This window comes from Pipra filicauda, unplaced genomic scaffold (assembly GCF_003945595.2).
Source record: "Pipra filicauda isolate LSUMZ 115617 unplaced genomic scaffold, ASM394559v2 scaffold211_size2331000_pilon, whole genome shotgun sequence".
In the NCBI taxonomy this organism is placed as follows: Eukaryota; Metazoa; Chordata; class Aves; order Passeriformes; family Pipridae; genus Pipra; species Pipra filicauda.
Genome location: NW_024104323.1, coordinates 25,112 through 49,701, shown reverse-complemented (window position 1 = coordinate 49,701; position 24,590 = coordinate 25,112). Strand labels below are relative to the sequence as shown.

At 40.6% G+C, this 24,590-nt stretch overlaps 1 protein-coding gene across 2 annotated transcripts in view; it reads right to left on the bottom strand.

Moving 5' to 3' along the window:
• TAOK1 (TAO kinase 1) overlaps positions 1-24,590 on the bottom strand; it is a 70,332-nt gene that overhangs the window by 27,695 nt on the left and 18,047 nt on the right. For both annotated transcript variants that reach the window (XM_027744466.2, XM_027744486.2), the window contains exons 2-9: positions 13,546-13,772; positions 9,514-9,585; positions 6,487-6,588; positions 5,651-5,696; positions 4,665-4,761; positions 3,742-3,855; positions 2,882-2,973; positions 289-382 (exon numbers count right to left, since the gene is read on the bottom strand). In XM_027744466.2, coding sequence (XP_027600267.1) covers positions 289-382; positions 2,882-2,973; positions 3,742-3,855; positions 4,665-4,761; positions 5,651-5,696; positions 6,487-6,588; positions 9,514-9,585; positions 13,546-13,677 — 749 coding nt within the window. In that variant the 5' untranslated portion in view covers positions 13,678-13,772. The remainder of the gene's footprint in view (positions 1-288; positions 383-2,881; positions 2,974-3,741; positions 3,856-4,664; positions 4,762-5,650; positions 5,697-6,486; positions 6,589-9,513; positions 9,586-13,545; positions 13,773-24,590) is intronic.

The window sequence follows — 24,590 nt, the reverse complement described above, 5'->3', positions numbered from 1 at the left end:
ACAGTTTTGGCAGACTTGGGAGCTTCAGAAGTTTACTGACCCATGAACGGAGTTTTTTACAGGATCTTATGTTCTTCCAGCAGCATGTCCTGTTTCTACTACACTGCGGAGTCTCAAATGTATATTTAGTAATTGGTCAACTTTGTATATAAAATGTATAGTGAATCTAATGAGAACCTTCCAGCTCACATCCTCCCAACAGGAATCCAGCCATTTCAAGAACTCAGCATGACAAAGCACTCCATTTACAGCAATTCCCTACAACATTCCTCCCTCAGCAATACTCACCATTCATTAGACTGTAGTGTAGGGGATTCATTCTGCGCTATGTGATATAAGGCACTCATTGCGTTCATGTTAAACAAAGGAGGCTTCCTTTCCGCTGCACACAAGAGAAAAGAAGTTTTATACAGGGAGATAGTCCCATGGTTTTGCTCAGAGTTTTTTTTTTTAGTTTACATCCCTTTAAACAGAAAACCACATCAGCAAAATCCCTACTGCCTGAACATGGAACCCCAAACCAACCCTACCCTGCAATCAGACAGATATGTTGGCATAAGTCCTGTGCCATTGCAGAAGATGAAAGCCCTTTGAAGATCAAATGCCTTGTCCTCTCAAGCTTTTAAATTACGTGGTTTATCATAGTTGAGTTCTCTGACTCACTGTAATGTACTAAAATAGGAATAAGTTAACAGTAAGCTCTATACTCGGTGTTTAGCCACTAAGCATTCTTGGTTTCATGCACTCCCCTCTTCTTTTTTTTTTTAATCTACAGTTGCTAAAAAGCTAAGAAATATTTATTTCTAGCAGGACAGCAGTGATGAAGAAAAGGCTGGTTACAAGAACCATCAAATCACACTTAACTGACTAAGCACACGGGCAGGAAGTCAGCAACAGGCCAACTCTTTATACTATTTTGAGAGTTGCATTCTCTTTGGTTCTTCTCTCTTTCAAGCCTGTGTTACTCTTATAGACTGACACAGCATGAAAGCTTAATGAGGAAGGAGATGATCTCACTGTAACAACAAAATTGAAGCTTCACCAGAATGCTTATGGGGTAAACTTATAAAGCTCAGCCTCGCCATAAACATTCCAGAGAAGGTGGTCAGGCCACGAGGACGTTCCTACACCACTCAAAATGCAACAGAAAACTTTCCTTCCTCAAAAAAACCCAAAAAACTCCCCAAAAACCCAAACAAACAAACAAGGAAAAAAAATAATGCTGGTTTTCTTATTCTGCTCCTCAGTTTTGAGTCAAATAGTAGCAGTGAGGTATGAATCAGAGATCATAGTTCGTTCATGACTGTGGCAGGATGGACTAAGCTCTACAAATTCCTCAGAATGAGAAAATTGAGGAGCTAAGTCTTTCCTCAAATGTAGCACTTTACCTTCTCTGATCTGTCAGATAACTAGCTGCTGCTATCAACGATCAGACCGCTTATTCATTAAACTATTTTAACTGACTGTTCTCCGTAGCTTTTTTGCTCTTAACTCACCTGAATGAGTAGAAATCTTCAGGAAACCCTGAAACTGAGCCCTCAATGAGGCCATTTTTAAGACTTAAGTGATAATTTGAGAAGACTACTAGACATGCCGTTTTTCTGCTGCCTTCCCAGGCTTACTCAAACCAACACAACCGAGCCAGCCACACCGACCCAGCCTACAACACTCTGCTGTCCTGACCTAGTCTCACCTCCCACCACGCCAGCAGCCGCCGACGAAGCCAAACGCTTCATCCCGCAAGAACGCGGCGTGCAGGAGGCTCCCGGGGGTGTGGTGGCCATGAGCTCACTGCATTCCTGGAGCCCTGCAGCCAGCCAAGTCTCCTTACTCCACTCGGAGCAGGGTTCTGTCATGACAGTCACACCCCTTAAACTTGCTTTATATTGGCAACCAAAAAAAAAAAAAAAAACAACAACAAAAAAAAAAAACCACACAACAACTCTGCTCTGAAGAAAGAATCTATTTCATGTCCTGGAAGAAAATGAAGTTGACAGTTTGGAATGCCAGACAGCATTTTTAGCTAAACTGTGCAGTTCACATGGATTAGTGTGTTCCTGAGAGCTCTCACTGCCCGGCTGGGCTGCTCCTCCAACTGAGGTCGGGTTGGAGTCTGAGCAATCAGATCTGACAAGGATGGGAGGACAGCCCCAGGTGCACTGCAGTAGTGTGCATGGTGTTGTGCTTCAGTGAGGGTATTTTTGTTCCAAGAAAACATTACGTGTTAAATTGAAATAGAATGCCATACTAACAATGTCCTTTTAAACTGACATTCTGCTTTAAAGACTCTGTTGTAATGGCAATGCCATCCTTTCTTTAGGCTTTGACTTACAAGTTACCACTTCAAAATTGGATTATTCCCTATCTTTCTGTCTAAAGAAAAGAAAATAAATCTATTCACAAGTGACAACATACACTGCATATAGCTTTGAAAGTGTCAACTTACCCAAAACTTCATTACTGCAGGACTTGTTAATGCATCTTAAATTTTCATGCAAACAGTTATCAACTTACAGCATTAAATACATTTCCACACTGGTAGTTTTAATGGTTCATTTCTAAAGCTGTTCAGCAGTTTTTCAGTTCAGAAGTTAACTGCCTCTCCCACAGAACGTGAACACCCTTAGTGATATCACTTGGCTACTGTCTTTGTCTATATAACTCTTTTTCTTCAGGTAATGAAAACACCAGCTCAATAAACATTAAATTGGAGACTTGTCTTGAATTTTAGAGAGCACATTTAGCTCTTTTCTCCAAAACTCAAGTCCCAGAAAAACCAGGACAATGAAAGAAGCACAGATCTTCTGCACTGTGATTCAGTTGAATTAGTTCTAGGTATTAAATATCTACATTTTACTATTTGTCAAAGGAAATAACTTACCTAACTCAATACAGGTAATTCCAAGAGACCAAACATCTACTTTGCCATCATACTGCCCTTCATCCATGGCTAAAATCACTTCTGGGGCCATCCTAAAATAGGAAATTGGTTCTCATAAATGGGCAATGGAACACCTTATCTTCATCAGTGTGAAATAGGCTATTTCACTGATTTCAGCTACCATAAACAAATCATTCCCCAAGCCATCAGGCATGACCATGGGATACTGGGAACAAAGACCAGGCACCCAGACTAGTGCACGCCTGCAGAGGCTGCACGATGTTCTCTGTGCTTTGCCCAGCTCTCCATTTCTGAGTATCACCACCTTCTCACCCTCCCACATTTCCAATAGTTTAGCTGGCTGACCAACTCTGGTGAAATAATTATAGCATGCAGTTGTGTAAACACCACAGATTAGGTGTAAGAGATCAAAAGCATACAAGGGATCTGCAAAGGGGTTTGTTCAATGAACCTGGCCTTTCCTATGAAAGAAAAAACACTTCAGTTATTTCAACAACCAGACGCGGTAAGAACATAGGAATTGTTTAAGCCACTGGGGGGAGTGATTAAAATATATTACAGATGATTCAATCCCACCTCTACCACTTAAGGTCAGTGTAAGAAGAACAACAAAACATTTTTAGTACTTTTTGTGAACTACAAATACAAGGATTCACAATTTCTTGGAACCCAGAGCCTAGTTACTATTTAATTTTATTTTTTTTTGTACAAAGTACATTTTATCACTACCACGACTAGAAGATTACAAAGCTAGCTCCACTAAGCCCAAGTATATTAAATAGCCAGTAAATGATCTTTTCACTTCACAAAGCCAGAAATAAGTCAAACTCTTGGCTTACCAATATGGCGTCCCCACAAATGAGTTGGCAGGAGATGCTATGGAAGCAGACCCAAAGTCAGCAAGTTTCACCTGTCCTGGCTCTGTCAGCAGGATGTTTCCTGCCTTGATATCTCTGGTTATAGAATACAAGTGTCAGTATTACTTCTCTCCAAAGAAGAAAACTTTCTATTGGACAGACTACAAAACACACCAGTATTCACATGTTCAAGCTGTAAAATACCCACATTTCCTCCAAAAGCCACAAAATACCCATTTTTCTTCCAAATACAAAGTCTTTAACCATTAGGTTAATTGTTTAATGTGGCCCCTGATTTTGGAATCTTCTGTCTTAAATGTTAGTCTTAATGTTTGTCTTAAAAATCAACTTAAAACGGCACACCAGGATAAACTTCACATACAGTTCAGCAAAATCTTCTAAATCAAATATATTATCAATGATTTTCAAAATGTAACTATTCAAATTCTTCATCCCACTAAAATGCAGCATGTTAAACACAAAGAACATCTGCATCCCAAACTTACTGTGTGCTACTCAACATGTTCATGTAAAACTAATTTTTCAAGAATTAGTGCTCCCCCCCACCCCAGCAATCTTGGCCTTGCAGCTCCTATGAGTTATTTGGGTGAACTCAGTCTGACTTGCACTGCTTCAGGGACAATCAGCATTGGATCAAGGATTGAAAAGCTTAGCAGATTCAAAGGAATTCTACAGAAATTATGAACACCAGCTGTAAGACACAGTGCATGTGCAGATACAGAGCTTGTTACTGTTTAGACTGCTGTAAATCACTTGTTTGGGAGCATATGGACACTGTGAAAAGAAGATCTCTGCTTACAATATTAAATTTGGGATGAAGGCAATACAATCAATAAAATAAATTACCTGTAAGTGTGTGAGACAGCAAAAGTATAACCACTTACCTATGGATCATATTGTGAGAATGCAAGTATGCTAATCCCTGGAGAGCACCATGGGTAATTGCTGCTATTTCCACTTCTTGCAATGGCTTTTTATGAACTTAAGGAAAGAATTTATGTGAAATTCAATATTACAGAAAACAATACAGTTTGCAGCATGCAACTGAGTACTCTTAACAATGTCAACAGAAATGCTAAAAGTTTATTTTCACTAGGTTCAGCATGAGAAACCAATGTAAAATTAGTTCACAATCTATAATCAGATGTAATCTTCTAACTGTAAAACAGCAGCTATTTACTACCAAAGAGACTACTCTGCAACCATAAACTACATTCCTGTCAGTTCTGTGACCATTCTCCCAAGTAACTATTTGAGACTCAGTATCCAGTTTTCCATTAATGAAGCTAAACACTAAACCCTAGACCTTTACAACAATTCACACGCAAATAAACTGTAGCAATACAGATGAGACTCTGGCAGCTCAGCCTTTTGTCCTGAAATGCTTCTGGCAAGGAAAGTAGCTGAACAACTTACTGGCCAAACATATATCTTCAAAGAAAGTTCACTACAAGAAGCCTGGTAGAAAAACGACCATTTAACAAACGGCCTCATCAAGCAAAACCCTAATACTGCTGCAGTGCTATTTTAGTCAACAGGCCTACAGTTGTTTGTAAGCACTAGGATCAACAGCAAGGGTTTTCAGGAATAAATCTTGAATTGTCATGACAGGAGAACCTAAAACTCAGAAGAAAACAAATAGCTGACTGACAACTTTAACACGAACCAAGGAGAAAACAGAGCACCTAGGAAAGCCAATATTCTACAGAAACCCCACTACAGACATGCAAAAATTGGACAGGCTGTGCCTGTTCACACACTCTCTGTCCCCAGATAAAACTATATACTCAAGGACAATTCTGTGATGCTGTAACCTCCTACTTCAGTACTATACTTCTGACTTTCCACCAAACAAACACACGTGACATACCTTCTAGTAAGTCTGATGCTGATCCTAAACAATATTCCATAACAAGCTGTATGGGAAGAAATCAAAGTAGTTGTTAGAAAAATCTCTAACAGTAAATGTATGTTTTCTAGACTTCTATGGAGAAATCTGGAACTGACCCTTGGAGCACACAGTGCAAACTGCCATTACAAAGCAAGTATTGCTTGGAACATAAGCCCCATCCCAGCACTGTCACACTGGCCCCTCCCATAAGCACAGCTCTAACTGGCATTAGCATAACCCTCCTGTATAAGATACCAAGCAACAACACTTGTAGGGAAAGCAAAAGCACATTCATAACCAGTTATGTATTGTATTCCATATCGTATTTTATATGCACATACTTAACAGGAACCTTAAATTGCACTTAACAAGCTTATCAGAGTATTAAAGGGCTATTTAGGGATTTACTTAAGATTCTGTTCCAGTCAGATTTGCAAAAGAGAAACTAAAACTTTGTCCTACAGATTTATTGTAGCTAATACATGAACAGTACTTACAACTTAAACTATTAGTTCAACAATATGATTTCTTCAGTATATTGTACTGCAAAACTTGGTCAATGATGGGTGTGCATTGTTTTAAATACTCATTTACATGAAGCTAAATACACTAGAACAGCAGCACATTCACCTTATTCTGTAAGTGAAAGTTTCCCTAGATCAATTCCAAAAGCTACATTCAGTTTTACTGATCACCTGTAAGCTCCTCTGAGTCTGTGCAATACCAGTGGCTCAGGTGGCTCCCAAAAGCCAGCTGGAGAGATTTTAAAGCTTCCTTAACCCAGGCAAGAGAAGTGCAGAGCAGCAGATGCTTACCCATGCTGTATGCTCCCGCAGATAGCAGCCTTTGTATTCTATACTGTTAGGGTGTTTTATTCTTTGGAGGAACTTGACTTCCTTAATAATATCCTGCCATTTCTGTAGGGAATAAAATGAATAGAATGACTTTATACAACTGTTACCTTTGGGTTTTTTGGTTGTTGTTATTATGTCACTTAATTATTTTAAGAGGCAAAACTATCTCAAGGTTTCAAATCAAAATAAATTTGCATCAACACTGTGATGTTCACTGTTTAACTCCTCAGTAGACCTACAAAACAAGTTGTTGATTAATTAGGCTGTATGCAAGGATCTCTCATCAGTGAAATACTTTATATTTTATGTGTGCATACGATATACTGGTAAACACTTAATATCTGAGCAAGTCCTCAAAAAAGAAGAGATCCTCTTTAAACAGATACCATTTCAGTTGTCAAATCAAACATACACTCCAATCTGAAAGAGATGTGGGTGATAAGTGTCCTCCAGCAGGATCAGCTGTCTCCCTCTTAACTCTTGTAGCTATAAAGACCTACCCCTACTAGTCACTATATTACACTGGATGAGGTCCCATTTATCAGCCACCAAATATCTGACCATGTTCTTGATAACGTTTCTCTGTTATTAGTTTAGTTTTTACAAGGACCAATTTGAAATGAGTTACCTACTAGACAAGGGATTGGTTCTTCAGGGAAAAAAAAAATAAACAGATAAAACAAGGCCCAGGCTTATAATAAGGGGAGCACTGCAGTGCAAGTTAGAAGTACAGAAGAGACCTAAATGCCAAGTTCCAATGTCTGCCTTGACACTGCCACTGCTCCCCTCAGAGACCTCCAAGTTCTCCCACTTGCTGCACATCCACATCTCCTCAGGCAAGGAAGGCAAAAGCTTGTGAGTGCAACAGCAAAACTACACCTACCAGGAAAGATTTTCAAAACCAAATGCAGTAGCTGAAACCATTTAAGTATGCAGGAGTCAACACAAGAGTGTTGACACTGCAAATGTTTTTCAGCAAGAGTATCAGTTCTGAAGTTAACCAGAGGTAGAAAAACCTTACCTAACATCCAAAAGTTCAAAAGCTGTTTTCCAGGTCCTGTTAATCTCTCAGCACACTCTACCTCAGGCACAGGTATGTGGCTGGGATTCACAGAGGGACAGAGGGTTCATCTACCCTAATGCTTTGGAAAACATGTGCAAAGCCCAAATCCTCCTCAATAAAAATTTTAGGGTTAGAGAAACACACGAAACCAGGGAACATGGAAGCCACAACTGAGGCAGCTGATTGACTAAGTTAAGCATTTCTCAACACCAGAAACGTCATGAGAATGACACAATGCAGTTATACTAACATAAACTCTCTCACTGACACTGGAATGACCTCGCTGCCTTTTACCTTCAGCCTCAAAGGCTTTGAGGTACTAAGCAATAAAAGCCAAATCAAGAAAGCACTTCTACATTGGGAGAGAGAGGTGATATACTAGTCAAGAAGTAGTCACAATTTCCTGCATAAAAAAAGCCCCAAGATCACATTAAGAGCACAGTAATACATTTTTCAAAGGTTTTAAACTTATTTTTAGTATAAAATATGAACTTATTTTAGGGAATTATTGTTCCTAGCAATGATAAAATCTTATTATGAAACCAAAGTAAATACAAATGATACCAGAATGCCCTTAATCAATTTTCTTTACATAGGCTGGATACTCCAGCAAACTTCTGAACAAAACAAATAAATATGGAAGTAAAATAGAAAGTTTTAATCCTCCTCTTATTACTTTCTTCAAAATAAAGAAACATACGCATTGAAGACAAACAAAAGCTATTTCTGAAGCATGCACAGTTTGTTTCATTCATGTGAATAGAGTATTTATAGCTCACAGTAATTAAAACAGTAGGACAAGTAGCAAGTACAAATTATTCTTTCATCAGTACACAGTTAAACAAGTCACCGCAGTGACAAAACAGAAACAGGCATAGCAAATTTAACTATGAAGCTGGAATTCAGGACTGCTGGAGAGACACTGCCACCTCTACCTCCTACACAGACATACACACATGGAGAGGAAGGAATAGTTCAGCTCCTGGGAGTGCAGATGATCAATACACAAAAGGCACAGAAAGCAATGAGCTGTTAGTCAAACTCATCGGAGCAAAGCTGCTTCTAAGATTGGAATACAGAGAACAGAGGGAGGGAACCATAAATGCCTGGAACAACATGCTTACAATAAATACTTCTGTTGAAAAATCATGCCACGATTTGATACATGTTATTTACCAGAAATAATACCAAATCAGCTGCTCATGTCACGTTGGGCTTTTCAAGAATCTGTATTAGCACTTAAACATTTCAAGTACAAAATCAACTATCTCTACTAAATGTCCTAGGGAAAAGAGACACATCTGGGGTGGCCATAAAAACACAATGTCTAAATCTCAGAGGCCCACTTTTGCAGACCTCTCTGCAAAGAGTGCCTTAATCCCTGGCTCTGGCAGTTCTTCCAGAATGATGCTGCTGTTCAGATTTTCACACTCATTCATTCACTGCTGTTTTGCCTTTGTTTCAGCTGCTCATGAACACAGTCATTCCAAGGAAGGATGTGTTCTGCCTCACTACTTTGTACAAGCAAGGCTCCCTCTGAAATTCTCAGTGCTGCATCCAGTGCTATTATTCCTTTGTCCAGGAAGCAACATGTTTTTTTTTAAGGTATTTAAAATGAAACATTTAGGGGCAATAAGACACTAACATACAACCCCATCATTTTTAATTCTCTTTTTTCCTTTCTACACATTTATGTGGTCCCAAAGGGGCCTGGAAGAAGAGAGTCCTACCCATCTTTTCCAGGAGCAGATTAGGCAGAAATAAACTGAGAACAGTAAACTGATTTGTTTTGTTTACACAGTACCCTCAATCACCTTTACAGTTATAGAAGAGATTTCTCTACAGGAACCCAAGATAATTAAAATCAGCCCATACAATAAGTATTTGCAATGCTCAAGGTTTAATGTACAACATGCTCTACGTACCTCATTGGACTGCTTCCCACTATATGACATTTTCTTGATGGCCACCACTTCATTGGTGCGCACATCACGTGCCTGGAACAGGAAAACACGGTGCATCAGTTTCTTCAGCTCCCCATTTCCCATAAGATGCAAACCAAACGTACACATAAAAAACCGTCTTTATCCCTCAGCTAACTTTTGCAGAGAGTTAAACTAAAATATCTTCCAAGGGGTGTGACTGCTGCATCTATTGGAAATTTCTTTCTGAAGTGAAAGATCACCCTCCTGTCTGTGAGACAAGGTATGACATTTCTCCATGCTCAGCAATCCAGCAAGTCTCTGCACTGCGACTTCTAAACTAAAAATCACAGCTTTACAAAAGCAGCTCTGATTCAAGTAGAAGGGATTTTCCCTAAATCAACTTCCCTCCCTGCTCAGGTCCATTACAAACAAAACAGAAGCAAGGCTCAGCCCCCAGGTTCCATTCAAACCATAAGGAAAGATGTCTCAGGATGCACAGGAGATACTTGCTCCAGACACTGCTGGTTTTCTCCCCAGTGCTCCCCAATATTAGCTTTTGTGTCTCAGAGGAATGCACACGATATAGAGAAAGATGGCAGTGATCTAAGCGACCCATCTTCAGACTGGACTTTCACTTTCTCCGTCCCACATTACTGTTATTTACACTGCACAAAAAATGTATGTGGTTTTTCGCACTTCAAAGGCAAACTTCATGACTTCAGACAGCAACAATCCAACGTAACAACCAGACAGGAAGGTTTTTTTTTAATTCAGCACCAAAGCAAGGATTTATTCCACCTGGCAGGAGAAGAGGCAGCACCTCACAGGAAGGATGGCTCCAGACAAGACCCCAGATTTCCTGTTAAGGATTTCAGCAGCATGGGAGGGTGGTGGAGGAAAAGACCTGAGAGTCTCCCTGATAAGAATAATCAACTTGGACACGAAGCCAAATGATATAAATCAGAGTAATGTGCACCTCAGCATTCATTAATGACTGATGAAAATGCTGATTTTTAATATATTTGTACTATCAAGCACAGCCTATCAGAACATGGATTAATAAAATATCGGGGCTCTGCCTTTTGTAAAAAGATTTTTTAGTCATGTTTTAATTCTGCTATTCATTAAAAGAGATGCCCAGAATTCCCTGTCAGTCTTTATTTCAACCAGTTATGATAAGCTTGAACCAATACTATTTTTAATTTTCTTTCTGTTTCAGAGGATCCTCTGACATTACCTGTGAAGTTGGGCTGGGGGTGACTATTTTGTTGTTTGAGACAAAAAAGGGAAGAACAAAATTCTTACTCCTAGATCTTTACTAATTAGAGACAATCACTGAAACATTTAAATCAGTGAAGAACTGCAATAAAACAGGCAAGCAAAATACTAGAGTAGAGCAGAAGGAACCCAGCTCTAACAAAAGAGAGTGGGTTATTCTTCTGCTCCATCTGCAGTGTTCCAGTGTAGTAGGTTTCCTGTGTCAAGCAAAAGCTATTATTACACTGCAAAGCAGGGAGTAGGGTAAGGATAATACCAAAAATGATTCAGAGGTGCCAGACTTGCAGTTTCTAAGAAACTAAAACCATGAGGTGAACCAGCAAAATTCATTTCAATTATGAAAGAAAAAAAAAAAAGAAACTTTCTGCCATTGCAGGATGCAACAGAAACAAAGAAGGAGACACAAGTAAACACTCAGCCAATTATCAGGTAAGATAAATGTATCACCTCTTGTTGGGATGATTGCTGAAGGGGAAGGAAGGTAAGTACAACTAACAATGAAACACTAAAATGAATTTTAAAAAAGGCAGGGGAGATTTCAGTATTGTATGGATTTTTCTATTTGTTAATTACCCACACATTATTTATCAACAGCATTTTTTGGTGCAGGTTGTATGCAATGAAAGCAGCCTGGTGAGAGGGTGCTGTGCATCAGAAAAACCAAGTAAGCAACTCTATTTCCAGAACACCCACAGTCCTACAAGGCTGAGAGAGGGAGAACCATCCCAGCTGACGCCTCGGGAACATTAAAATAATGGAGTTTCATTTGCTTTTTTAGTTTCCATGTGATCCTGAACGATCGAAAAAAGACTGTTCCCAGACAAAAGCCAGGAAGATGTACAAGGTCAGTTCACTTAAACCATCCAAATGAACAAGGCTTGTTTCATGGCAGGCATGTATGCACATATATATCCTGCTTTCCTCCAAAACCTCCACACAAAGGACCAACATCTGGTGACCAGAGTAACTTCAGCACTGAAACATGCACAAAGAAAAAGTAGAGTATTTCACCGGCTTCAGTAATACCCTTTTAAGCAGTTATTAACTACAATCCAATATTATATTAATTAGAGAAAGTTTAATTGTTTGCAGTAGCAGAACCAAAATCTTGTTAAAGAAACTTTAGAGGAATAAAGTACCCAAGACATAGACTCCCCAACGTTTTCCTTCTTCATGCTTAATTAATTCACACGGAATTTCCCTCTCCATGTTGTCTTTCTCATGTCTTTGGCTTCAGTTTGAGATATGGGGTACATTGCAAGAAACAGTTTAATGTTCAAAATCTCAGAACTGCTAGCAGTAAAAAAAAGTGCAAGACAAGACTTATAGCTTAAAACTTCCTAACACAAAACTAGCAAGAATGTGTCTTTATCAGAAACTTTCTCTTGACAAAAATAAAGCCCCAAAATGGGCTGGAGTTGTGTGATGCACGGCTTACACTTGTCTTTTCTCGAGTGCCAAATCAGACGTACTTTCTGTCAAAGAAGCACAGTCCTAATACCAGGAAGTAATTGGACTCAACAGTGAGTAAATACTGACTTACAATGAACCGATAATTTTAAATGGTGGGGGAAAAAGAGAAAGAAGGGGCTAGAAATTAATGGCCTCTGATTTTCAATCTCTTTGTAGAAGGAGCTGGTAATGGGCCATCAGCTCTTACCAAAAGGACAAAGCTCAAGCAGCTACAAATGCCTTCTTGTTGGTGTTTGGGAATGCTGTTTGCATCCAGCTCACAGGTGTGTTATGGGTTTCCTCTCTAACATACAGTGTTCCCAAAAAACTTCAATAATATTTCTTTAACAGTATTTCCACAGAGCAGGAAGACATATCTGTCAGTTCCCTCCTTTTAAATTCACTCTTTAACCACACGGAGTAAACGAGGTGAATTTAAGGCTGCAGGTGAGTTCTGTTTCATTAGAAAACAGTTCCTCCCCCAGATCTGTTCCCAGACAGTGGTGGCTCATAGTTTTAAGCCGGGAACAAAATTAAGAAGCTTTTCCTAATTAGTTCATCTGTGCTGCATTAAATTTGTGCTGGAAGGTTCCCAACATGGTCTGCTGCAATTATTAACACTGAATAGGCATCTCAAAAAATAGTGACACAAATGGCTTTCTGAAGGAAAACTGGCAGGTTTGGCCACACCTCCTACAATTATAAATTTGAAAAGGTTTTCTGAGGAAAATGTTTTTTTTCATGAAAGCCTCACAGTATTTGGTTAACACACAGCGACCTGCATGGAGGTTACCAAGAGGATCCCACTGCTGGTTGAGCTACACGAGCAGCCTGGGAAAAATTCTGCTGTCCAGACGTTCATGTCAAGTAAGTTTTATGCAGATGGATATTGGGATTCTTGCCTGCAGTAGGAAAGGATGTGACAGGACAAATGACAATAAAAGCACTAACACTCAGGTGTCAAACACAAAGAATGGCTGTAAGGGAGCCTGGGGGGATGAGTGAAGGGAGAAAGAACTCAATTTCTCTCAAGGAACAAGAGGTGATAAGGAGGTGATCAGACTAAGAGAACTGCATTGCCAGTCAGAATTGATGGAGCAGAAGTCCATGCTTTCTATTTGCAGTTAAATCCCTGCTTGCAACATAACAATACACGTAAAAGCACCAGGCAAGGACCGCATTTCCAGGTTTTCTTTTCAGTTTGTATGCAAACGCCTTCCAAGCCCCAAACATCATATAAAAGGAGTCACAGCAGTTTAAAAAGAGACACAGCTAAAATGCACAAGTCATGGAGCTACTTACAAAATAAACTGCTCCGAAGCTTCCATGGCCAATCTCTCGGAGATCTGTGAAGAGCTTTTCTGGATCTTCTTTAAAGAAGAGCTCTGCAACTTCGGGGTCCTTCAGGCTGCCCGCTCGGCTGGTTGATGGCATCCTGCTGGGCAGTGAGCCGACCGACTATCTGGGTTTAAAGTGCTGCTTCAACCCTTGGCTCATCTGTATGAATGGAGCCTCTTCAGCATGGATTACTGCAAGAAAAAGATTGCAATCCTTCACTGATTATCCTCTCCTCAAAGAGCCCGAAACGAGCTACACAGCAAAGCAGCTTCCACTTCCTCCAGAGCAAGCAGCCCTGGTGAGTGAAGCAACACAACCTGTGTGCCCAGATAATGTCACAGCCCCACTGTGACACCAGTCAAGCATTTCTCCAGAACACAAATTAAAACCAAAACACAAAACAGGACTCATTCCATGCTCCAGCATCTGCTCAATCACCTGCAGAGCAGTCACAGAATCTCTGACCTACAGCAATAAGCAGTTTCTCACTAGAGAGCCCATATTACTGTAACACCCTCCCTCTGAAGAGTTACACCCACTGTGTCTTAGAGAATTGTCAGGACTTTGTGATGTCTATCACAAATTGCCTGTTCTTCTAAGGCTTACATGCAACTCCCTTCTTCAGAGGAACAGCACCCAGGACAGGAGATACCCAGTTCCACACACAACGCACGTCCTTCTGCTCTGCTTCAGCAGAGGCAAACACACATTGTAATTGTGGCAGCACATTTTAATTGTGATAGCACATGAGACAATAGACAACAGTGCATTGGCAAACGCTTTCTTCAGAGGAACTTGTAACTTCAGACACAACTGGGAATGTATGAAATCCCTTCTGTCTGCACTATAAGTTTGCTTTCACTTACTCCAAGTTTTGTACCTTGGAATCTATCCAGAATAAAAGTATACTGTCAAGTTGTGCTAAAATCGTATTGTCTCTTGACAACAGGTGATGCCAAACAACCACTACAAGTAAAATGCACCTTTTTTTTTTTTTCTATTAAAGGAAGGTATTTGGATTTCCTCTCAAATCCCTCTAAATTGTCACCAATAAAAACAATTCTGTTACTGGCAAACAGTCAATCACACATCTCGCTTCTTTCCAAAAATCCCTGTCTGGTCAAGACTTGTGCTTTTTTTATTCATATTTTGTATCTCAAATTTGTTTTTTGAAAAAGTTGGGGTTTTCTTTCCACTGTGAAGATGTAAAAGACAACAAACCTGAGTTTAACCAACATATCAGAAAGCCCTACCCCTGTCCATTTCTCCTCCATTTCTGGACGTTATAAACTCCACCTTTCTCCAAGCCTCTAGACCATCAATGAATCATTTGTTTTCCACTCCCTGCAGAGCAATTTCTACAGGGATGGAAAAAGACATACTCCTTCATGTTTGTGATCAGTGGTTCTCTTCTCTAGACAGTTGCAGCACGTGAAAGTGCCAAACTCTGCCTGCTCCTTGTTAGTTCAGAGACCTGCCAGCATTGCTGCACAGAGAGCAGGGCTGTGAGACACAGCCAGGATGTACCTAGTTGTAAACTCCACAAGAGTGTTTAGTTTTTAGGATGAAGACGTGCGTGGGAGAGAGAACACAGGGAAGGGAAGCAAAATCCAGCTTTTCCATAGTTTTCCTCCAAGCAATCAGCATTCAAAAGGATTTACGATGCAACCCAGAGCGTGTTTCTGTGATAGCTCGTTCTCAGGGGCTAAGGAAAACCCGGCACTCAAATCCCAGTGGTGGACCAAGTATAAAAACATATATATGTACACACATACACACAGAAAATCTGCAGCTGGCTCACAACTCTGCCACACCGCACTGGTGAGCACACACAGATTTCCTATGGATGCAGGATCACTGCAGGAGCCTTGGAAGCAGCCGGTACCCACACATGACATATCCAACTGCCAATGAGGCCGAGTGGGATGCACAGGAACCTTCCCTTCCACCTTCCCTTGCATAATGCAGTAACTAATACCGTGTGGGAAGGGAAATAATTAGCTCCAGTTCAGCCCGTACCTGAAGCACACTACATTTATGAAAGCTGGAGGAAAAGTGGGATTTTTGGTATTTTTCTTTCCTTCTTTCTTATAAATCAACAATATTCCACTTGATTCCAGCTCTAACAAGCACATAACACTGAAAGACAACTGTTTCACATTTACAGCCCCCGATGAAACAATAGACAAAAAGCATGTCAGAAAGGCAAGAGAAAGGAGCTGGGGGAAGGGAGCTGATAACCAGAGCACACTCAGTATTATTGAAGGAATGTTTCTTGGATCGACGGTAATGATGTCATGTTCCATCTTTTAAGAAGCATCAGATTCTTACAAAAAGGACATTGTTGTTCAAAAGCAACTGCTGCAATCCCAGAATGCCCTTTTCCCTACATCTGTTAGTCAGAGGGGCTAGGCTTGGATAAACCTGCTAATATGGCCAAAAGTCACATGTCCCCGCGAGCGAGCGTGTGAGAGCCAGCGCGCGGGGAAAACCCTGCGCTCACAGCTGACATGGATTACAGCTTTTCCCCCTCCCCACCGACCCCCGATGCCAAACCAGCCACCAGACTCCTTCTTGGCGTCCTTTCTGAGCGTGCCTCTGAAATGTCATCAACAGGAACACTTCTTACTGCAGCTAAAACTCCGACCAGGCCCACTGACAACACACACAGATGTGGGACAGGACAGAGCAGAAGTTCTCAGCTACTGTGGTACACCTTAAAATATAGCCTTTTTTCCCTTTTTAATCCTGAGAGCATCAAGACAAATCTTATTACCTTTATTCTTGGAAATAATTGCTGCTTTGAAATGCATGAGAACAAAAATATTAAGTATTAAAATCTATTTAACAGAGTAGTCACGAACGTGTACATGACACTGTGCTTATCATTTGATCTGCTTAGATGGAAAAATAAAATGCATTAATGTAAATTCCATCCATAAGAAAGCTTTACACAGTCTCACCTGATATTAAGTGCTCTCATTTTTTTGGATGCTACAATATTAAATTCCCTGAGTCTTCTTTTTAGCCAGACAACAGGCACTGCCTGCCAAAGCCCAGCAGTGCCAGGAGCTGAGCTCTGCCTCCTGCCTTGCAGTAGTGACACCTGAACGCTGTGGGGAATGGAAGGGAAGGCAGAAGTGACATGCAAACAGTTACTGCATTATTTTAAGTGCATTAAAAATACAGATGAGTCTTAAGATAAAAAAGAAAAAATCAACCCTACAACTAAGCTGCACTGAAAATTAAATCATATATCAGCAGGCAGCTAGTTTTTTAAAGTACAGTCAAGTTGCACTTGAGTATTTTACATTCTTCCACCAGTGCAGTCTCTTCACTACAGGTTTTTTGGATCAGTGGAGCTATACCATCAAACACAGTTGTTGCCAGTGGATGAGACTGATCATCTCACCTTAGGCAGCTCAGATCAGGTGGATCCTGCCCTGGCCAAAAGACAGGCACTGCAAACAGGATACAGCACCCTCTGACTGTGCCTATCTCTAACTCCAAGCCACTTTGCAGGCTGCTAAAATTAGATAAATAAATTCACATTTTTTCCTAGTTGTCAGTCATACAAAAACAGAATATTGTATTGCATAATCACAACTACTGGTACTTAGATCAACTCCACTCCTAACCAACAAGGTGATGTAGGAACATGAGAAAGATTCAAAGCAAACCACAGAATGACCAAGACACAGGACTGGCCCAACTCTATTTCCACACAGGAGGCTGAACTCACTGTGTTTAGTTAGTGGCATCCATTACTGGTGTAAATGACACTGACTACAGGCCAAAATGTTTTATCAAATTACTTTCATCTGAACAACTATCAGTTAGCAGAAACCGCACGCACACATCCACAAAAGTCTGTGAATCGATAAGATGTTTCATCCCTGTAATTATGGCTATATTAAATGTACACACACACCCCCTGAACCTCTGGCATAAGGAAGCTGAAGATGAGGACGGGATAAGACCTGTTCTCTGTGGAGTTTTCTGCCTCCTGCTCAAGCTGAAGTAAGACCCACCCCTGTGACTAAGATCCCCTGGGATGCTGCAGAGCAGAACAAGCACAGCTCAAAATGGTCAGTTGCCATATTTAAAGTGCATATTTAGGTCTTATGCTGCAGAGACCTCAGAGACACTAAAATCTGTCCACGCTACACTTGAACTCTGACGGCTGTTGGTGTCACAGATAACTGTTTTCATGTAATAAACCAATGCACTAAGAGGAGAATGTGCCTGGCCTTCCCTGCAGAGGAGAAGGGAACCTACTTGCTGAGATTTTCACCTGTCCATCATATTATTTCTCAAGTTCCCACACAGACCAACTCAGTGAGAGTGAGGTGCTCAGTTACACTAACCATGACATGCAGCAAAGCATTTGTTGTCCCTTAATGTGGTTCAAAAGTTTGTAGAAATCTAATTACCCCACAGACTCGCTTGGAGATGATTAGCAGTAAAAAGCAGCACGCTTTGTCCATACAGATGACGTTTCAAGGAATTAACATACCCAGCATCCTTCAGCTTCTATGCACAAGAATATTAGAGCCAGAGCTAAACAAATACCATGTGAGCCCAAAATGGAAACAACAAACGGATTTCTGCATCCAACACCCTGTGCCTCCCCATTTCACCGGGCACAAGAGGCACAACACGCGGCCTCCGACGATGGCCAGGGAGCCTGACAGGAGAGTTGTCCTCCTTTACTGAGTTACAAATAAAGTTATTTGCAATTTGAGACACGTTTTATGTTGTTATAGCCATCTGCTAGCCTATACACTGAGCATAGTAACATCTATAAAAACTTATGCTTAGCATCAAACATAGCTCCAACTGTGTATTTTTGCCTGGTAGAATGAATACACACGACACTTTAAAAACAAACAGGAGACCAGTTATAGCCCCTATGATCTTTAGAGCTGACACTCTAACAGCAAAACTATAAAGTGAATATTCAGTATGGAAAACTACTGGTCCTTTGTAGATCTTCTTACTCAAAGTGATAAAACAACCAACAAAAAAACCCAGCATCCCACCACAGCATAACTTCATTTGGAAACAGATATTTAGACTTTTTTTTTTAAGCATCTGCATTGCATGCAGTGCAAACTGTTGCTAAATTTTAGTGTAATTTCCTCTGGCAGGGTCTAATGCAAAAGCATCAAATAGATGGGGAAGGAGTGTCATCATGCAACTGTCAAAAATGGGAAAATGGATTTTCTCTTACTTGCATATGGGTCAGATCTGGGGAGTGTATGAAGCTGAGACTAAATTATCCTCTCAACACACTATTAAAAATTTCCTGAATGGCTTCCAGCTGACACTGAAAATCTCCACAACTATAATAAATATGAGGAACTGGAATTACTGAAAGAACTGACTTCCCAATTTTTTTCTTTTACTTACAATTATGTCTAAAGTAAGAGTTAGATGGTAAGAATGTCTACAGAATGATTAGATGGTAATAATGCATAAAATTTTTAAAAATTTCTGTGTAGCACTGAACACTTGACCTGAAAGCATAGTTGTGGGGGTTTTTTTGAAGAAGCAGACAAATCCCCATTTTTATAAACTCTCAATAAAAGATCTGATAAAAGGTAAAAAGAAGTAAGCACTCTCAGAAAAGACTAACTGGAATGGGAAGTGGAAGGGCTGTACAGCTTGTGGGGACACAGCAGAAAAGCTGATGAAGGTCCAGCATCAGAAGAAATGAACATTTGTCACATCAGGCAGTGCTGATATATGTGATCTTAGGAATGATGCTACTACCCTTGACTTGATTTTGTGATCTGCATATAAATCAGCCTTTACAATTTTAGCCTGACAAATTCTATGCATGGAGTTACCTTATCCAGAAAGACAAAAGGCAGATATTACCCACTACAGGTCCTGTAACTTTATCTGCTGTTCCCAAAAACCAGGTGCCAGCCAGCCTGCAATGGTGGGGTCTTTCCATAAGGGCACAAATAAAAGGAATTCTGTTGGCTTCTCTGAAATTCAAGGGATCTGCAGCCATTGTGATACTGTCAGATTCAGGACTGTCTTCTATCCACTCTTCTGCACATCTCAGCAAACACAGGGACACACAGTTATCAGGTCCTCCATGATTCTTGATCACTGCACCAAATTTCTCCTTCCAGCAAGTCTGTGAAAACTATATATAATGGTTTTTATTGCTTTCCATTTCTTCAAACCTCTTTTAACCTAGGCTCTGGTCCACCCAGTCAACTCTCTTTTTCCTGTTCTGACAAAAGCAGAGCAGCCCTCAAGTGCCTTACCATGCTCTGAACACATGGAAGAAGAGTTACTGTGCTCACAGCAGAAAGGGGCTGTTTCCCTGAACAGCTAAAAATGAGCTTCCTGTCCATGCTCCATGACCCCATGGCAGATGGTATCAAGACAGTTGAGTTCCAGGTGACTGACATGATAAAAAGTTTATCAGCACCTCCGAGCCTCTCAGAATGGACAGCAATTGTAGTCCCTGGACTCAGGTGAAACCCCGTACAACAAACCCCTCTGTAGGCTTCCCCCAACAAACTAACTACAGGTTACTTTTCCTCATCCTACTTCTGCAGTTTGGAAATCTTCCTAGAGTGGCAATTAAGGAAGAAGAAAAATCCCAGAAATGAAGCAAGGAAAGCCTGAAGATGCAGCAAGTAGCATTTAGCTTCTCCCATGCCCTACAAAAGGGGCAAGGGGCACTCAGGAACATCTCCCTCGGGATCCTCCTAACTTACTTTTACCACTTAGCAGAGAGTTGCAGCTCAGAGGAAAAACTGCTGACAAAGTAATGAACTTGCCTTTCTCCTAATGATCTTAAAATCATTCTTTTCAGTACATTTGTTCTCCACACTGAATCCACCAGGACTGTCTCTCATTAAGGAAAAGGGAGGTGCAGATGAATGACATTCTACAAGAAACTGTTAGGAAAAAAGTTAAATAGGAAAAAAAAAATCAAAAATACTATCACAAAACTGATCAAAAAAAGAACCATCCTGAAATAGTGCCAACTACTAGCAGAACAAAACCACCTGGAATGAGTTGAGCAAACTGGATTGTGGAAGGTACCTGTGGACCATGGGAAGCCCCACTGAGACCCTGCTCTTTTCCACCTTGTTTTTCAGACCAAGCTCATGTACAAATGCTTTCTGCCAGTCCCCAGAGGAAGGGAAAAGACATGATTACTCCACCTCAGGAGTCAGGAGTTCCTTCTGCTGCCAAAGGCTGATCTTACAGCCATGCTGGATACTTTCATAACCTGCCTTATGGCAGTAAGGGCACTTCACATGGTCTCTGACCCCACATACACCTGTGGAACAACAGTTCTGCTTCCTGCACAGGAACTGAGAGCCTCCTCTGTAGAAGGAGTTCACAGCAAGAACAGTCACGAAATGCTGACCCCTTCATATCTTTCACATTCCCTCATCTATGCATTTCTAGAAGGAATAGATTATAATGAGAAGATGAATCTGTACCTGGATATTACCGTGAATTCTGGCAGGTTTTTTTGTCTGTGTGAGCACTTATGTTCAAACAGGCTTTTCTTCCCAACTCAGTACATCTTTCTTCATCTGACAAGGAGCAAGCCTACCATTCCAGTATTCCTTATTCAATTTCTTTTTAAAAGATTTTTGAGGAATGGTTCTATCCTGAAAAAACCTCTTTGCAGATATTTTTTCCTTTCTCTCTCTGCTTCCCTACCTCTTTTTTCTTGTATTATACTTCTTCACAGAATAGCCTCAGGAAGACACTTTTATGTTTGAGCACTGCTTGCATTTCTCTTATACGTGCACTTGTAGACTCTGTGCCTTACTTTGATTTCCTCTCAAGATTCTGACACTAAAATGTCCATCATCAACTCCTTGAATTACTTACCCCAGCACACTTTCTGATCCGGCTGAGCTGTTCTGCTGGGTGTTTACTTTCCAGGAATGTCACTAGCAAAAGGGTCAGAAAGTTGCATTTCCCAAACCTCCACTGACAAGCCCAGGATCTGTGTTTCTTGCTTGGATGTAAATATTTGTTAGGATGATCCACACCAGCAGCAAAGCCAACAGTGCAGTAATCATCATGTGCTTTCCACTTCAAACAGAATGGAAACAGTTTTCTGTATTTCTAATTATTTCCACAATCTTTCGAGTTTTCTAAGTAGTGCAAAAGATAACTAACTGGGGAAGCCTGTTTCTGTGTTAAAGACAGATATTCTGAACAAACTATATCTATTTTGACAGGTTATATATGGCAGTTACAAGCAAAACACCAAAGCTTCCCAACGAGACACCTAAAATATCAGTCCTCCTGACAAACAACGAGACGAGGGGGGGCGCAACTGGGTGAAGGGGGACAAGGTCACTCACACCCAAATTCTACCACGCTGACAGAACAGAAAGTTAACAAGCCCCCTTAACTTAAGGCAGCTCGGGAAAAAAAGGAAGGTAAGAATGGAGCTATCCTGTGGTATGGGTGGCGCGATCGAAAAACTAAAACATTCCATGGGATCAAAAATTAGACTTACAGAACAGCTGAAGAATAGCCTACATTAATTTTTCAAAGACCAATGCCATGAAAGTTCAAAAAGTGCTCACCATTCCCTGACATATTCAACATGAACATCTCCTGGATGTCTTTGCTTGTGATAGTTCTGGTACATTTATTAAGAAGGTCAGTTCTAAATTTAGTGATTCCTTAGGCTAGCAAAGCTATGAGGAAGGCAACTGGAAAAAATGAAATCTTCTGTCCCCCTTCTTTTGCAATTCATTAAGTTCACAGTCCTTGCCAACTCTTCTCCTTTACTATGTGAAGCATCACATTAGTGAACATCCTGTGAGTGCATCACCTACAGCCAACTCTCCATGGCCACCTCTCTTGGAACAAGGAGCACATGTTATAACAATTCCAGTGTGGGAGATGCTGTGCTGGCAGCACACTGGCCAGGAAGAGGTTAGCAAGCAGCCAGCTGATGAGAGTCAATTAAGTCTAGAGGCAAAAATACTGGGAAACTCCAGCTGCCCATAAAAAAAAATTAGTCAGATATCCTAATGGGACTTGAGTTTAAAGAAACCTTTTCTTGACCCCTAAGCAATTTTGCACCAGAACAATAAATAGAGTAAACGTAAGCAAATTAGCTATTTTGGATTCAGCATAAATAACTCAGAAATAAGCTACTAAAGCTCACAACATAGATAATTACCCTTGAGAAAAGAAGTAATTAAAAAGTAGCAGTATCACCCATAGTTTTAGAAAAGAGGCCTGAAAGGAAGCAGTTCAAAGTCTTTCTGGTCAATCAGTAAATAAAGAAAAAAGAGAAAATGTTTAAATTGAGCTTGCAATTGAATTCCCTGGAGTACAGAACTCCAGGGCACTCCCACTCCAGCCAGAGGCTGTGTCCAACCTCCCAGTTCTCAGGTCAGACTCTTATTTGAGCAAGTATGAACCTGGCAAAACTGAAGCCAGCAGGAAGGACCTAAGGTAGAAAATTAAGTCAAACACAAACAGAAAAATCCAAGAGAAAACCGTGAGATTCTGTAGGAATAATCCTACAAACCAGGCTGTGACAGTGAGAAGCCTCGGGCAGTCATCCAACCTGACCCACTACCAGGCTGGAAAAAAAGCCACCCGGGAGAACAAGGGAACAGGAGAGATGGTAAATCACCTGCACAAAGAAGATGACTGGGTATAAGGTAAGGTGCTCTCACAGACCAGGACAGCTGGTCCTTCCATAATCATGTAAATTAAACATTACTGACCTATGCAGACGAGTAAGCAGCTGCACTAAAGTCTGACGTAGCTCCAGAGTGACGAACACTTTTGTCACAACTGCTGTCCCCTTCCAGCAGCTGCCACTCCAGAGAAGCTCCCAACAACGGCTGCAGCCAAACCGAACAGAAGAATAATTGAACTATTAATTAGTGGGAGCAACGTGCTAATCACTTGGTGACTGTGATACACTAAGAACTAGCAAGCCAACCATTTATGCACTAGACTATATGTCATTAAGAGAACTCAAAAGGATATTCACAAAGAAGTGGCAATAGTCTTCTACACAAAATTATTGTGAGAATTAATTACAGGTGGAGAACAGAAACATCATGTCTGAACTGACACAAAACTCAAAAAAAAGCAAGAGGTCAGATACGTAATTACATATTTTGAGCAAGGGAAAAGGCTCTTGCCACCAGAGTGGCCACAGATACTGTGCAGATCCAGCATAATATTTGCATTTAAGATCTGGAATGGGAGGGAAAGGTACACGACAAGTTTTATTTAGAGTAGTTGACAGCATCAAAAAGTACACAGGAACCTTAAAAAAGTATGAATGAGCAACAAGGCAGGAGATGAAAGGTCAAAAAGTAAAGAACCATCAAGCACATATCTACTCTTAAACTAAACATAACTCAGGAGCTCAGACAGCTCAATGAAAATAATTGCACAATTATGCCAAAGACAACGTCAGACTGGTTTTTCTTTAAAAAAAACCAACATGAAGAATCAATCAGAAAAATAACACAGAATTCCTGACAATATATTAAGAAGTCTCTGCCATGGTTTGCTCCTGGAGATGATTCTTCATTCACATCTAGCAATAAAACAGAAATACAGTACAAAAAAGGTCTCAGAAATGGGAGGTCGTAAATCCCCAGGAAGACAAACTAAGCTTGAGGAGAAAAGGTGCAAGAGTTAAAAATCATACACAATAAGGCTCTGACAAGTGCTCAGACTTCAAAAACAAGGGGAGAGGCCACAAAATATAAGAGAAGCATGTTTATAACAGAGTGAAGGAATTTGACCAATCAAGGCATAAACAACAAAATTAACCTGCAGAAATGACTGTGAGTCATCGAGCCCAAGAGATAAAAACACTGCTTTTTAAACCAGACATCTACACGAGTAAGAACATCCCCAGTCAGGTCAGGTAAGGTATCCCTGGATGCTCTTGGCACCATTCTGAAGCATCCAGGTGTCACCACTGCCAGAGACAGCACACAGGACCAGACAGGCGAGGT